The sequence below is a fragment of the Sinohyriopsis cumingii genome, chromosome 6 (assembly GCF_028554795.1).
Source record: "Sinohyriopsis cumingii isolate HCF-2022 chromosome 6, ASM2855479v2, whole genome shotgun sequence".
NCBI lineage: Eukaryota > Metazoa > Mollusca > Bivalvia > Unionida > Unionidae > Sinohyriopsis > Sinohyriopsis cumingii.
In genome coordinates, this window is record NC_142966.1 from 114,491,383 (window position 1) to 114,508,239 (window position 16,857).

Genomic DNA, 16,857 nt, shown 5'->3' on the forward strand with positions numbered 1-16,857 from the left:
GACCCCCCCTACACAAGTGTATGCATTTGAGTTACCATGTCCCCCCTCCATGCGTACATACTTAATGGACAGCCCCCTATTAGCCTTAATACAATGTACTTGGAACCTTTATTTTAGCTTTACATATTTTCTGTTATACAAATTAATTTAGGTTTTTTTTAGGTACTAAATGACCAAGATACTAAGTCTCTTAACTTTTAAGGCAATGTAAAACGTCCTTTGCAAACTTGTCTGGGAACTAAATGTCGTGGCTTAATTTATTCATCCAGGCACAGGATTTCACATCCAAGCTTCAATAAACCCAAAGGATGAATATGGCCAGTGAAAATAAAAGCAATTCCTTCTTTGTCATTGTTTGAGATAAATAAATTTTAAACATTAAACACATGAAATGGTTTACTATAGAGTACCCATATATCAGTGTTATAAAAATGTAATAAAAACAATATTACTAATAACACAAACCTTGATTTTTCTATGATACAAGATCTGTCTTATCATTGCTTCACCAGAATGTGGGAATTTTCTTATTATTTCATCAACGGAGAAGTCGAGCGTTTCATCATTGACAACCAAGAAGTCAAATCTACTGAGGTTGTATTGTCTCATTCTTCAATATATAGTAGTTTCTGAAACAGTGTTTTGCTGATATCCATAACTGTAAATCCTGTCTCAAGAAGCCCTTCAATAGTAATTTTTGGTATACTAAATTCATGGCGGCCGAGGTGATTGCTGATCAAATCTGGTTGACAGCTTCTGTATTTGACACATTCTATCTGCAGCCTCATAATGTGAGACCTATTGACTAGGCCCAAACATTGAAAGTCATACAATCATAGCTTGCACGCAATATCGGGTGAGATTTTCTGTTCTTCAAATATCCTAATGTAAGAATCTAAATTCAATTGTTCAAGAACATTAGACATTGAGTCTGCCATTTTAGCCTATTTCACCAGCGTTCCATAGCTTGGCAACTTCACGCGCCTGCGCAAGTTCTGTTTTGCTTCTCATTATAATGAAGTTTCATCTAAAGACGAAAGCACCGCATATAAAGAAGTTTGCACATTATATAAGGAAGAAAGCACAGCATATAATGAAGTTTGCACATCATATAAGGAAGAAAGCACAGCATATAATGAAGTTTGCACATCATATAAGTACAAATGCACAGCATATAAAGAAGTTTGCACAGCATATAAGTACAAATGCACATCATATAATAAAAATTCTCATCTTAAGACAGCTCTGGCATTCCATACATAAGTTGTCTGCTTCCAATATTTACAACGTGGAATCAAGCAAAAGAAAATAATGACAACTACAAATTTGTTTTTCATGTGGATTTAACAAGCAGTTTAATTTCTATGTTCATATATGCAAAGGGATATAATTCCAAACTCTCAACGTTATGTAATTTATGGAATTATCCGGCAGTTGCCGAACATGATGAACTACATCATTATGTTGTCTGATGGAAATAAACTAGCCTATAGTGTACGCAATATGGCGCAGTGTTAGTATGGAAAGTCTGTTAAGCATGAAATGGTGCAGGGGATGCCAGCATTAGTGCCATTCTGGTGACAGTCAGGTTAGAAATTATAAATCAATGACTTAGTTCTGTGCACTTTTTATCACATTAAACATTCTCGTTTTTGAAATCAGTAGGGGGGTACAAACAAACGGGGATGTAGAGTCAGACTATAGGAACTGAAGATGTTTTTGGTTATGGCCTTACAGTTGATGGCCAAGGCAGCAAAGCTTCATGTGCATACATTAACCAACCTGGTGTTGTTGGTACCAACCCAAAAAAGCTTTTGCTTTTTCAAGATCGAACTGGAAAACTGCAAACATTCATCACTGATGTGTTCTGCATCTGCATGTAGGTTCGGGGGAGGGGTAATGTATTGGGCACCCATGAGATGATATCTATTGCATTTATGGATAAAATCAATATTCTACTGTATTCAGGGGTACGTATATTCTTCTCTTACTGTATCTGCATGAGAGATAGATTGGGCATCTTGACATCCCCCATGAGATTAATTAATGATTCGCACACAGGAGTATGTTAACATTCTCGTTATGATTTACTGGAGCATGCTCATTTTGTGTCGCCCCTTAGCTGCTTTTTCAAAACATTGGACCAAATATTTCCTTACCACAGTGCACCTGAGCAATTGTATGTATAGACCTTAAAATGTTTATACGTCTTGTGCTTATTTGTCATCTCTGTAATGAACACTAATAAACAAAAGCAAACAACATATATATATGTGTGCGTGTGTCAACAATTTCTGCGGTGAAATTAAATTGTTACTGATCAAAATCTCACGCGACAATAACAAGCAGTACAACGATTGCAAAAATATGAATAAATTCACCAGAATTCACAAAACTGCTGTATGCATACCTGTCAACTCTCATGCCAGCAGAAGAAAGAAAAAATCGCGATTTTTGGGGTCATTCCATGCCTACCCAGACCTGCCAACCCTGACGAGTCTGCCCCAGTAAGGCAGTTGATTTTTTTCCATAAGTCTGACCAGTTTTCAGTAAGGTGTAACAAATATCATAAACTGTTATTGTAAAGCTGGAAAATGTAATTAAAAGTTTGGTATTCGAAACATGCAGCGAAGATAAACATTATGTTCAACTGAAAAGTTTGTAAAGTATGACAAGAATTTCTTTACCACTAGTACAGTTGCATAAACTTTAGTTCCAAACCCTATGCAGTTCAATGGCTTGTTGCTATCTCTCAACTTGACGTAATTCTTGGAAATTCTTTTTCCATTTCACATCACAACAGCAATCATATCTCCTGCCACGAGTCATACTCAAATTGGCGTGATGTCCAATAAATGTATTTGTGTCCCTTCCCGCCTTTATTCACAAGAATCTGAATATTCCTTTTATTCTTTTGTGTTGATTATTAACACTTTTCAAGAGGCTTATTTTCTCTTTTGTCTTAAACATGCATTTCTTTCTGGATGCCATTTTTTTAAAATTCTATAATCAACAGTTTGATCATGCAGATGCTTTGCATGAACAAATAGGTTCAGTTCAAAGCATCTGAGATTCTGCTGTAAAGATAGCCCCTGACCAATTTCACTAATTCTATGAAACCCGGGTTCAAATCAAACATGGATGAACAAATTTTCCAGATTTTTCGGCAATGATCATTTTTTCGTAGGTTTTGCTTTTATGCCGTAAGTCTGTATATTTAAGGGTAATTTTCATAAGACACAGCAAAATCGTAAGGGTTGGCAGGTCTGCCTACCTCATGATCTCATAATATCTATAAAAAAATTGCAGAGAACTCCCAATTATTCCATTATGCCTGCTGATTTTCATTTCTCTGAAAACAAATCCTACATAAAGGATCAATACCATTTTCAATTTGATCACCAGCGTATATTGTTGTAACAAGTCCAGAGATCATGGCAGTTGCAAAAAAGGCATGGTCAATCTGATGCATAGGAAGACTGACCAATATAAAAATTGGGACAGTTATTAGTTAGAATTATGTGATGTCAGTTTAGTCTGTGATTTGTCTATTGTATGTGTTATATTTGTACAGAGGGGCCCTGAGTGGCCGAGTGGTCTAATGCGCTCACCCATATGGATCACTGCTATCTCACCTCTGTCTGTGTGGGTTCGAGTCTCAGATTAAGCCAATGTGGGTATGTGAGAAAGCTTGCCAGTAGCTACTTGTGGATCGGTGGTTCTTTCTGGTAGTTTTCCCAAGTTCTTCATTCACCATTAATACTGGTCACCATGTATAGCCTTTCATGTGCTGAAAAATGGTGTTAAACCCTACAACAACATATTTGTATGGCAATTTGCATGTGCTTGAAATATATTTATTTATATTTGATTATTAATACTGAATGTCTTTCTAAAATGTGTTTTTGAACCATAATCATAATTTTACTAATAAAAAAAGTTTAAAGTTAAATGTATTTTGTGATACTTTGTCAAAAATGGGTAATATTTAGTGAAAACAATGCATAAAAAGCCGCTAAAAAATTGCCAATTTTAGGTCCCAATCTTCCTATTGTTTTTTAATCAGTCTTTGTACTTGGCATCTGAAAAGTTGACAGGTATGTGTATACACCATAAAAAAAACAAAATTTTGACTTCCTGTACCAGTGAAAAAGAAATGTGAATGATTCAATTTAAGTTAGAGATGTTATAGAATTTAACTGGATTTGTCTAAAGGACATTTTATGACATGGCAGTGAAAGTAAAAACTGGTTTAAACCAGGTATGATGGTGGCCAACATGTGGGTAGAAAGGGGATTTAACCTGTAAGAGTTGCTTCCTTTTGTCTATACATTATATACACAGAAAGAAGTTCTTCCATAAGGGCTGAATTTAGAGGTAGCAAACAAAGTTATTCTGGTGTAATGTTATAAAGTAATATATTTGACAGCAAACTAACCTATTGATGTTGACCACTTTGCTTACAGAACTGCATGATCACAAGTTGTGGAACATGTTAGCTGTTTTTGTATAGCTGTCCATTGACAACACTTTTATATAATCCACTCTGTAATCAGGGTAATCAAAGCAATTTCACGGTCTGACAGTTCTCTATCCTCCATTTTTCACTTAGCAAACCTGTCGGTAAAACATACCCTAGTTTACTTTCCAACATAATAAACATAACATGATGACCAGAAACTTCGTATACACTCTAGCAATCAAATTTGTTAAAATATGGTGTTTGCCAAAATTGCGCATCTGGTGTTATTAATCTTGCAACTGGAGAAAATCACACATTTTATCATTTTTGTTGTCAAATTAATTGGATATATCATTGCTTCCAGTGGGAAATAAACCAACTTTGAGGTATTAATTGATATTGTACAAGCAGAAAGATTCATAGGAATGCAATTCTAAAATATTGGAATAAACACTCTATTACATTTACAATAATAACATCTTTTTTAAAGTATAATATCATTTCCCACCGAAAAACCTGCTAAAAAAACCAAAATTTACTCCTCCACAAACTTTTCAGACTTTATAATGGTAACATTTGAAAGATATCAACACTACTTATAAATTATATTTCCAACATTTTGCAAGCATTAATAATCTACAGCAATTCAGTGTAGACAACATCACTCGGGAAGAAAGGTTGGACCTATGGGAATATTGTCACCTCTACTAATAGTATATCTACTAAATTAAAATCAAAAGACCATAATAATTATAATAAATGCATGTATTTGTGGTCAATGAAAAACAAAGGACATGATGTTGTTGTATAAAATATTATATTTTAAAAAATATGTTATTGTTTTTTTAACGTTATTTTTCTAAGGGGGGAATTGCACACTTCAAGATTATTTATGTATCAAATGAAATGATGCAATACAAATGTATATACATGATTGAAGAGGTATCAGAAGATTTGGTTAATGTCAGATGACAAAGTTTTCTCAGAAATATACAAAATGTCACCAGTTAATCTTGAGCAAAAATGTTCAATTAAGAGTAGCTGCAAGTCTTGTCAAAACTGATTAATCTCCTCAATCTAGTGAAACTCAATGATCAGAAATGTGCTGACAACTGCATCAAACATCTGGTACTTGTGAGACTGCAGATAACTATCATCATCCTCTACCTTCATAAAAGAATGAAATCTGTACTGTTTTCCCCTGATGCATCATGCTGATGTGAAGCCATTAAACAATCATTGTACTTAAGACGTAAGTTTCCAAACTAGCCATTACGTGAATGACACCACTGATACAACAATTAGGAGACAAAGATTTAACTAGTTATTCACGTATGATACTGGCAGTATACCAACAAATGATCAGAAAAATCTTGATACAAACTCCATGATGAACTTAATGTACACATCAATGTAGTCTTAAAGTTGCCTTTACTAATATTAACTGACATATTGTTGTTCAAGAATTTAATACTAAAGAAATTTTACCCAAGTCTGTTCATTTCCCACTTTTGCACTAAACTTCCAGATGAAAATAATCAATTGATATAAACTTCAACAATGGCAGCCTGGCACAAAATTAGGTCCAGAAAAGTGGATTTTGGGTCTAATCATTACCAGTGCAGGGGGATGTCAATGTTCTTCCAATAATTGGTGCTTTCATTGTGACATTATAACAAGACAATCAGTCTGGTGTATGCTGAATCACACCTCCTGACTGGCCTTGGAAAAAGTACTGACTTCCATCAACAGTGAGTTGGTCATATTTCTCAGAACATTTATATAATGATCTTCCAAGGAATTTTGATCTAATAAAAGCAAAATAAAGTTAATAATCATCACTTAAAGGTATATATGATTAAATTCTTAAAAATAACACCCATAACTCAAATAGTTAATATCAAATGCCTCCAACACCTATATGAATTGCACTTGAAATGTTTGCACAACGGAAAAATAATTAGTACCCTTACAAATTTAATTATCTCTGTTTTCAGATTTTGTTTCCCCTTTCAATAAAAGTCTCTATTTAATCTGTGTCCTTCTTCAGGCTTTGGGTCCAGTCATGTGGTTTCCACATTTCTGCAAACTGTAAAACTTTCTTCCTTTGATCATCAAAATTGTCCTTTTTTGGCTTTCTCCAAAGCTGTTGATCTGCATCAATCATGCCACCAATAATTTCCTGAATAAAAAGATATCAGAATCTTAGGCTGTTTAAATTTTAAGGATGAAATGCTGGAATATCTGAACTTTCTTAGATACTGATATATTTACATAGTGCAGGATCCATTTAATCCAAAAAGAAGAAAAATATCTAGTAGGTTGATGTACATATTCTGTGCAATGCTTTGTGACATGCCAATCACCATGTCAGGGTATGTATGTACAAAAGTACAGGAAACAGTACTTTATAACCAACTGTCTGTAAAATAAGAGCTGAATGGGTATTTCAAATTTCATAAATCTGAACAAGTTAAAGATCATGACTCCAACTGTCTAACACATTGAGAAAGGTGTATATTGCTGAGGAGGTTTTTTCCTCTCAAAATAACACAATTATTAAAGTCGAATCTGAACTGTTAAACAGAATGCATGCAATGTTGATTTACAACAAATTGTATGATTATGCAAAAAGTTATTTGCATTTTGTCGATTTTATTCTTTTCTTTCACAGTACTGTTAATGTTACTATCAAAACTGTATAGAGTTATCTGTATTTCACTACTAATCAAAAGCAGGAAATAATAATTTCATCGGCTGACATAAAATTTCTCTTGGAACTAAGATGTACTGAGGTATCAAGTGACATCATATCGATGGCATAAAAATCCAATGATCACATCGGTTAGAGATGCATATTTAACACTGATAAAACAAAAACCAACAATTCTGAAAACCAATGGCCTTGAAAAACTAAAATATACATGAATTTTCTAGTCAAATTATGGCAGAAAATTAAATTTGGAAAAAAAGGGCTCCTTAACAATGAAATGTGTCATAATCACACACTTTTTCTGTTCAGGTAAGCAAGACACAAGATCCAAGCACATCAAAGTAAAAACTTGTTAGCATACAGTAGTACTATACCAATGTTTCAGCTGAAAGCAGGAACTGATGTAAAAGATGCGACATTTAGAAACTGTAAGAGAGGATTTTAACACCGTTGATTACCACCCGAAGTATGAAATCTATTTTTTTACTCCTATACATGTGTGATGCAGTCTGCCCATTTGAGAAAGCCATGTGGCAGGCATCTCATTTGATGATGTCATTATGCCTATGATGTCATGAATATCTGCAATTTTCCTAATGGTTTTACATTTACTATTACAAGCACTAATTTTCCTATTGGTTTTATATTTACTATTACAAGTACCAATCTTTCTAGTGGTTTTACATGTACTATTACAAGCACCAATTTTCCTATTGGTTTTATATTTACTATTACATGTACCAATTATTCTAGTGGTTTTACATGTACTATTACAAGCACCAATTCTCCAACTGGTTTTATATTTACTCTTACAAGTACCAATTTTTCTAGTGGTTTTACATGTACTATTACAAGCACCAATTTCCCTATTGGTTTTACACTTACTATTACAAGCACCAATTTTTCTAATGGTTTTACATGTACTATTACAAGCACCAATTTTCCTATTGGTTTTATATTTACTATTACAAGTACCAATTTTTCTAGTGGTTTTACATTTACTATTACATGCAAAAACAATTCTGGTGATTTTACATTTACTATTTCAAGCACCAATTTTTCTAGTGGTTTTACATGTACTATTACATGCAACAATTTTTCTGGTGATTTTAAATGTACTATTTACAAGCACCAATTTTTCCAGTGACTCTTCATGTACTATTTACAAGCACCAATTTTTCTAGTGATTTTTCATGTACTATTACAAACACCAATTGTTCAAGTGATTATCTTATGTACTCCTACAATCAACAATTTTTTCTACCCTTGAAATGGTACTCTTTTTGTACATGTAATTTTCTGTACTAAACTGAACTTTCACGCTCTTTTTAAATGAAATAAAAACATTTGGAAAACACTTTGTATTTCTAAACCTATATTAATACTGACGATATGCTATCTTACTGTTACAATGCTATTTTCTAGTAAGAAATGAGAGAAAATTAATACTTCATATGCCTTGATGTAGGATTGGGAAATTCAAGCCTCAGCATCAGAATGTATGGGCAGGAACTCAGGAAAGCCTCATTTATGCTTACAAATTCTGACCCTCAAGTGGGACTTCCTTTTCCCACACTACTGTTTATCCACTGTGTATAATAGACTCTATTAGTCTCATCTTTGACAGGTGAGACAAAACAAGAATCTCACTGTATAGTGGAATCGTCACTGTATCAATACACTTAAAGACGTTGAAATATTGCAACAAAAGGACAGAAAAGATTTGCAGAACAAAGGATATCAAATGTGAAGAAAATATTTTGCTGCTGTTTAAAAAAAAGATAAATGCTGTAACGACCTGAACATATAATAAGGGCATCTATGTATAAATACAAATGAACCTATTAAATTTAATTTATCTATCTCGAGATCTGCCATGGCATAATGCAGCAGGGAATAGTTTAATAAATTGTCCCCTCTAAAAATGCTCTTAATTTAAAGCATTTAAGAGATTTTTTTCAGCTACTGTTGTTTAATAATTAAAAATGTGGATATAATTGTAAATATGGTTTTTTGGGGTTGTTTTGTTCTTGTGAGGTACATACATCTCCCATAGTTACTTAACACCATCTGGGTAATGAAATGCCAACAGTCAACTAGGATTAAAGGCAAGCCATCTGTATCGGAAGACAATGTTGGGTTCATGGCAAGCAGAATATCTCAAAAATGGTCTGGAGGCAAATATTTTGAATTCTATTGAGTTGTCTCATACACTGCGTTTGTCAAAATTATCCTGTGGAGAAAGGGCCTGCATTTGCACTACTAGTGTCACTTTAAAAATGCCCTTCAGATATGGCAAAAGCATGATGCCCTTCAGATATGACAAGCACATAATGCCCTTCTGATATGACAAATGCATGATGCCCTTCTGATATGACCAATGCATGATGCCCTTCCAATATGACAAAAGCATGATACCCTTCCAATATGACAAAGCATGATGCCCTTCTGATATGGCAAACGCATGATGCCCTTCAGATATGACCAATGCATGATGCCCTTCCAATATGACAAAAGCATGATACCCTTCCAATATGACAAAGCATGATGCCCTTCCGATATGGCAAATGCATGATGCCCTTCAGATATGACCAAAGCATGATGCCCTTCAGATATGACCAATGTATGATGCCCTTCCCATATGACAAAAGCATGATGCCCTTCAGATATGACCAATGCATGATGCCCTTCCCATATGACAAAAGCATGATGCCCTTCGGATATGACAAATGCATGATGCCCTTCAGATATGACCAATGCATGATGCCCTTCCCATATGACAAAAGCATGATGCCCTTCAGATATGACAAACACATGATGCCCTTCCCATATGACAAACACATGATGCCCTTCAGATATGGCAAATGCATGATGAAGAATCTTTTTTAGCTGTGAACTTGCACAGACTTGTCACATCAAATGCATCAAATTTTTATAACTCTATTTATGGTAACTATCTATATTATTATAAATCTAAACTTTATGTCCCTTATTACAACATATTATTTAAAATCTACAAAACAATATGTAGAGTCCATGTTACTGGTAAACAAGAAACATTTTGGTTACAGACAAACCCAAAACAATGAATTTCAGATAATTACTGGGAAGATAATGCACACTGTACAGCAGTAACTGAAACTGAGAGGTGGGGTGTCTTGAGTCATGTACTAATACAATAATAATAATTTCTTGCTTATTTGATATTTAAGAATAAAATAATACAACCTGCCCACCATGAATCTGGATCATACAATCTTGTGTCCACAATAACATTATATAAACATATTGCAGACTTGTCTCAACTGTTCTATATTTTGGTGTGAAAAGATACCACGATTAGTAACAGGACTTCAGCACCATTCCAAGTATGGTTCTCAAGTTTGCTAGAAATAAAACATGCTTACAAAAAACAGCTGTCAAGGGTTTTATGAATAAAGTATTAGGAATAAGTTAAATCAGTGCTCAAAAAATCTGATAGCCCAATGTCCGGGGCCCCTCTAATTTTAGATTGGGCCTGTTCTGTAAAAGTGAGGTGCCTCTTGGGCTTGTCGAAAAAATTATAATTTGCCTGAGGAAACTTTGATCATGCTGATGAAATGGTAAATGTATTTTCAAGATGTTGACATGCCATAACATGGCACAATCTAAATCTGATATTAATCAGACTGAAGCATGGCATGTCATGCTAAAAATATGATTTTGTATTCCCGAACCCCAAGACATGGTCTTGTTTTGACAAAACACAATTTCTGTAATCTCCCAAAAAAATAAAAAAGTCACAGAAACAAAAAAGAACACCACTTTCTGTATATGCCCATTATATGTACCATGTATGAACAGTAAACAGTCATAATTGCAGTAGATGTAAAGCTATCCTTTAGGCAGACTAAATAGCGGCAATTAAAGGCAAAGAGATTAGCCATCTTCAAAGACCAACAAAAATAAATTTCAGAACTCTTATTTAACAGAAATTTACCTTATGAAGCACACCAGCATAGTAATGAACACTAATGATACTTGCATTACCTTCAAACCCCTTTGAAGTCTACTGAATTTATATTTGAATTGCAGCTATTGCAATTTTGTGTGACAATATTATGAAAGTGGAAATTTTGGACATGTGGAATTTGGGAGTCGGGCCTTGTGGAATTTTAGTCAGGGCTTGTGAGTTATTGAAGTCACCAGCTTGGGGCCTGTGTCTAAAAACAAATTCTTTGAGCACTGGTTAAATTCTCAAACTTACCCTTCCAAAGTATGATGGAAACTTTTGTTCATCTTCAATAACATGAGCAAACCCACCCTGAAGACCAAAGTCCACTGAGAAGTATGGAAATCCTTTTGGAACCTGAAAAAAAATGTATTTCTGCATTACCCTTCTGTTGATGATATTCAAACGATATAAGTCAAGAAACAATGCATAGGAGCAACCTTGACATTCAGTTTTTAAATTTATAACTGGATCAATCCTGCCTATGTTTCCATTCACAAAAAAGTCTTTAAGGACCTGTCAAACATTCAGTCATATTTCACTGTAACTGCAATCATCTATTCACCTCATCTTGCAAACTATTATTGTTAAACTTAAAAAACTTGAATGTTTGGGTTTTTGTTGGGGTTAAGAAATTATTATTTAAATAATATAGATCTATAGGCAAGAGAGGATTTAAGCTAAACTGAGCAAGTTTGAGATACACCATCTATTTAGGGTCCAACAAATTTCAAAATCAGATGATTGCTCACTGGGCTACTAGGAAAAGAATCGGATAGCCCAGTTTGAGTTCAGTAGCCTTGGGTAAGCATTTTTACATGCAAATGTTTGCTTTAAGACTTCACATTTTCCTTTTTTATGGGTCATTTACTATTCTCCTTTGTACAAATTTGACAGCCTACATCTTGTAAAACTGTTGAGGAAATCATTTTAACATTCAGTAGCCCACTGGGCTACCAAATATCTGGTAACCCAATTTCAGCATCCTGGTAGCCTTAGACCCTGGGCAAACAAGACATCTACACCTGCCATTAAAGTGATTGATATTTGAGGCAATGAGGTTTTGCTGTATATCAAAGTGCTAAAAGCACACTGCACAAACAAATCCTTAGATTTATAGTGCAAAACTGCAAAAATACAAGACAAGGATATGTCATTGCTACAATATTTTTCTCTGAGCACAAATCAACAAGGCTGAGCTTATAATCACTGATATGATGTTTTATTTCTCAAAGATGAGAGCTGACTAACTTGTTCGTACAATGCACTATATGAAGTCTTGAACAGAAAAAAATACATATTAGTACTAGTTTAAATCCCTTCACAATTCCAACATTTGTCTGAAAACTTGAAATTAAGGATATTTTTAAAGACTGGTTTTATCCAAATCGTTGAAATCTGAAGAACAACAAAAATAAATGTCAATAAAGACTAGTGGCTTTGGTGTTATTGTAAGGTGCAGCAACACTTTTAAGGTTTATATCATCTAGAGGAAAGTAGCTTAAAGTGCCTAATCCAAGAACACAACACAGCAGCCAATCTGGGCTGAAAATCAAATCGATACCCTTCTGGTTATAAGATACAATGCCTGAACCACTTAGCCACAATAGCTCTTCCATTTAAAAACACATTACTGTTAAAGTGGAAGTATCTGCTACCTTAAATTGTACTTTTATGACACAGCAAACACAACATTCAAGTATTTTATAAATTGGAATGGTTCATATGTACTATTATTATTTAAGTATGAACTAGGGAACTGTTTAGGAATTTGTTTCTCCAAAACTATATCAACTGACAATATTTACATTAGGAAACAACACTCTGCTACCTCAGAATCCAGCCCTCCTGAAGGATAAAAAAGTGTCTTTCTGTTCATATTTCGAAAGGAGGAAAGAAAATAACTCTTACACATTATCTCCCCTGTTCATGTTCAATGGCCACCGATATCTCAGATTAAGCAGTTTAAGCTCAATCAAAAAACTATAACAGGTTTGCTCACATTTGCAGGGAAGGGTAGGCAGGATTAATATTAATCTGTTTAGGTGAGTACTTCGAAAGAAACACTAAAACATTTTCTTTTGTCATCAAATACACTACTCAGTCACATAACCATTAATTAGGAGAATAGGTATGGGGCAGAGGAAATACTTGTTTAGCCAAACTCTATCCATTTCACCCTCTAGGAGCATGGTGATTGCTCTACTTAAAAGGTGAACTTCTAAAATGAGGATATCACAACTGAAGATTATGTGTTTATATACATGTGAGTGTGATCCCTATGGATTCCTACAGTTGGTTATTGCATTACATTCAAAAGTTTCTAGGGTTTCGGTGCACCCAGCAAATACCTAAGATTGTGCTGTCATGAACTGGGCATTGTAACTGTCTGGGCAGCTACCACTGGCCCAACAAGATTCAGCTCTCTCCTTTGTGAGGCCATGTAACACTAACACAAACAGAAGCTGCAGAAAGTAGACTGGGTGAGCCAGCCAACTAACTCCATTATGTTTTGAATTGAGACATTATGTTCCAAGGCCAGGCTTGTAGAAATTGCTCGCTTTTTGTAAGCCAAAATCTTCACGAGTTGTACCTAATTCTGTGACAGTTCAGACTATGTCGATCTAATATCCCTGTTGAGCCAAGCAACCAGCTCTTGAGAGGTTTTATCTTGCATTCCTTTTTTTTTTTTTTTTTTTTTTATTAACCCCGTAATAGGTTGACCAATGGGTCGGGGAACCATCCCAGGGTCACCTTACAATCAAACATTTCTGGTTATCAGATAATCTAGGGATAATAAATATAATCTACAGAGAAAGTAAAAAAGAAAAACACACAAACACACACGCATATACACATGCATATGGCACACAATCTAGGTGACATGGCTTTTGTGATATTACAGTATTTTGTTCCTGTTTACCTTTATCTTGCATTCCTACCTCAAATGGTAAAAAATAAAGCCTTGGACAGCCACTACCGACTTTTTCTGTGTGCCTCGAATAGCATCTGAGGGTGCATACACAATCCTGCAGCTTTTTCTGTACCTATGGATCCAGTGAGGAGAGCGTGTATTGATTTGTTCATTGCTTTTCAACAGTACCCTATTTTTACAAACAAATTCAGGTTGCATCATTATTATGGCTAAGCTGGTGGAATGGAACTACATCTTGTTTGAATCTATAAACAGCACATGCAACTCAGTGCCATCAGGAAGCAAGTCTTGTATGGTAACTCATTCAATCAGGTGGAAGATATGGGTTCAAAACTTTGGCAAATTGGGACACATCAAGCCCCAGGAGAAATTCTAACTTGGGAACAAGGTGAGCAAATGGGGCCTGGATATGTCAAAATTGGACAAGAAGTCAGAAAGATCTTTGTTGCTGCCAATAGTGTCTCTTCCATGAAGTCTGTGGTCATGGAAGGGTATCCCTTGATTGTTGTTGTTGTTGTTGTTGTTGTAGGCTTTAACGCCATTTTTCAGCACACAATAGGCTATACATGGCGGCCAGTATTAATGGTGGAGGAAGAACCCAGGAAAAACCCCGGAAAGAACCACCGACCCACGAGAAGCTACTGGCAGGCTTTCTCACATACCCACATTGGCCGAATCTGAAATTGCACGCAGACAGAGGAGAGATGGCAGTGATCCGTAACGGAGAGCGCTTTAGACCACTCGGCCACTCTAGGCCCCTATCCCTTGATTGTGATAAGGGCCAGCTTCTTGTCTTCAAAGAGGAAAATGAGTTGGGGGGTGGAGGTTGAGAGTGTTCACCTCAAATGCCTTGAAAATGGAGGACAATCTAGTCGTCACAATCCTCTCCATAACTGAAGCACCGAACTCCTTTTCATGCTGTGAATCCTTAACCAAAGCCATGCATGAAGGAGGAGTTTCTCTGTACATGGATGAAATAACAGTGACATTGGCTGTTTGATTTTCCTCAGTACAGCCATCACAAGATCTAGTAGGGCATTGATCCAGGATCTGTCCCATCAGACAGGTGCAATCAAAACTATTTTGCAAGCCCTGTCACTCATTTTCTGGATTAGTTTCAGTATTAGAACCACTGGAGGGAAAGCAAATGCCCATATTCCCTCCCAGCTGAATTAAGATGAATCAACAGTCTATACCTCTGGGTCTGGGAATGGAGAGATGAAGGCGGGCAGTTTGTTGTTCATATCATCGCGAATAGGTCAAGCATCAGTTGGCCCCAGAGAGTGCAGATTCAGTGGAAGTTGGAATGATGGAGAGACCATTCTACATGAAGCAGTTGGTCTCTTCTTGGTAATGAATCAGCCATGGCATTCAGCTTGCCTGTGATGTGTCAAACATATATGTTTATATGGATTCAGGCACACCAATGAAGGCACACAAATACCATAATGCAAAGGTCCTGTGATTTTGTCACCCATGTTTGAAGAGTAGTTTACCATGACCAAATTGTCTGACATTATCAGACCCATCTAACTTCAGATGCATTCTCTTGCAGTATCCACTTGCCACTGACTATCACAAAGTCTGGTAGCAAATGTGTCCCCTCCCCTCAACCCAACAGACTGGCATCTGTACAGATTGTGATTTCTGGTAGTTGGACTTTTAAAGGTATTCCCACCACTATCTACTCTGTCTTGTTTGATTTTGATTGAGAGAGTAATCTACTGATCTAAGCAACCTAAGATTAACCATCACTGTGTCTAAAGGGCCATCTACACATGGTGCATATAAAGGCAGCTGAGGTATAAACAGATCCACTACCATAATGAACATGCCGATGACTTGACTAAAACTCCCTTGCCAAAATGAATATCCTGGTGGTGCCTTCTCAGACACACAAACAATACTGTCTATGACTTGGTAAGAATATGAACTAAGCTGATATGAATTATAAACTCCATACCTAAATAAACAAAGTGTGGAAAAAGAACAAGATCAGATGTAACCATATTGACCTTCCACCCTAAACTGTGAATGATGAATGTTGTTCATAACATGAACCAAAACCAAAGTTATTGAATGTTTTTGCAGTATAACACAGTAGTACACTGCCATTAGTGTGGAGGAGGACATCCTAAGTAGGGTATGGTACAGTCCAACATCTTGATAAAAACACAAGGGCTGAGACAGAGGTGAAATGAGGGGTGTGGAATTGGTACACTACCCAATGGCAGCTGAAGCAAAGGTATTTGCATAAAACTGAATGAATGGATAGATAGAAATATGATTCAGACTTGTCAAGACTTACGGTATGTTTGTCACATAGATGGATAGACCTTATAGTCTTCATCTTAAACTTAATAAGTCTGCTTAAGTCTATGACAGGTCTCAATTTTCCATTCATTTTGTAGGATAACATGAGATCTCCATCATTAAGGGAGACTGAAAGTGTAAGGAACTGGATGAACAAGATCAAGGAGCCCCTCCTAAACCACTTGGATGGCTCAATCAGTTTCAAGAAATAGCCTGATCCATGTCTAATGGAACAAATAAAAAGTCTGCAACCCACAGGAAGGTTGCTAGTTGACAGGAGGATGACAATATCATTGACAGCTGGTAGAAGGCTTGGGGGAAGAGAATCCTTGTTTACTCTCCCTTCTCCCAACCTGCCCACATAAGTTAAGGGTATCTGTCTGCCTATAACTTGCCAAGTCACAAAATGTTTACCATTTCTCTGAATTGCCCCTGCAATACTT

At 35.7% G+C, this 16,857-nt stretch overlaps 1 protein-coding gene across 1 annotated transcript in view; it reads right to left on the minus strand.

Annotated features, from left to right (window-relative positions):
* Positions 1–5,262: 5,262 nt before the first annotated feature.
* The window catches only part of LOC149797767 (pre-mRNA splicing factor CWF19L2-like), a 63,354-nt gene continuing 51,759 nt past the window's right edge, over positions 5,263–16,857 (minus strand). Inside the window, exons 17-18 of the mRNA XM_089962709.1 lie at positions 11,422–11,523; positions 5,263–6,644 (exon numbers count right to left, since the gene is read on the minus strand). Of these exons, the coding sequence (XP_089818835.1) occupies positions 6,492–6,644; positions 11,422–11,523 (255 nt within the window). The 3' untranslated portion in view covers positions 5,263–6,491. The remainder of the gene's footprint in view (positions 6,645–11,421; positions 11,524–16,857) is intronic.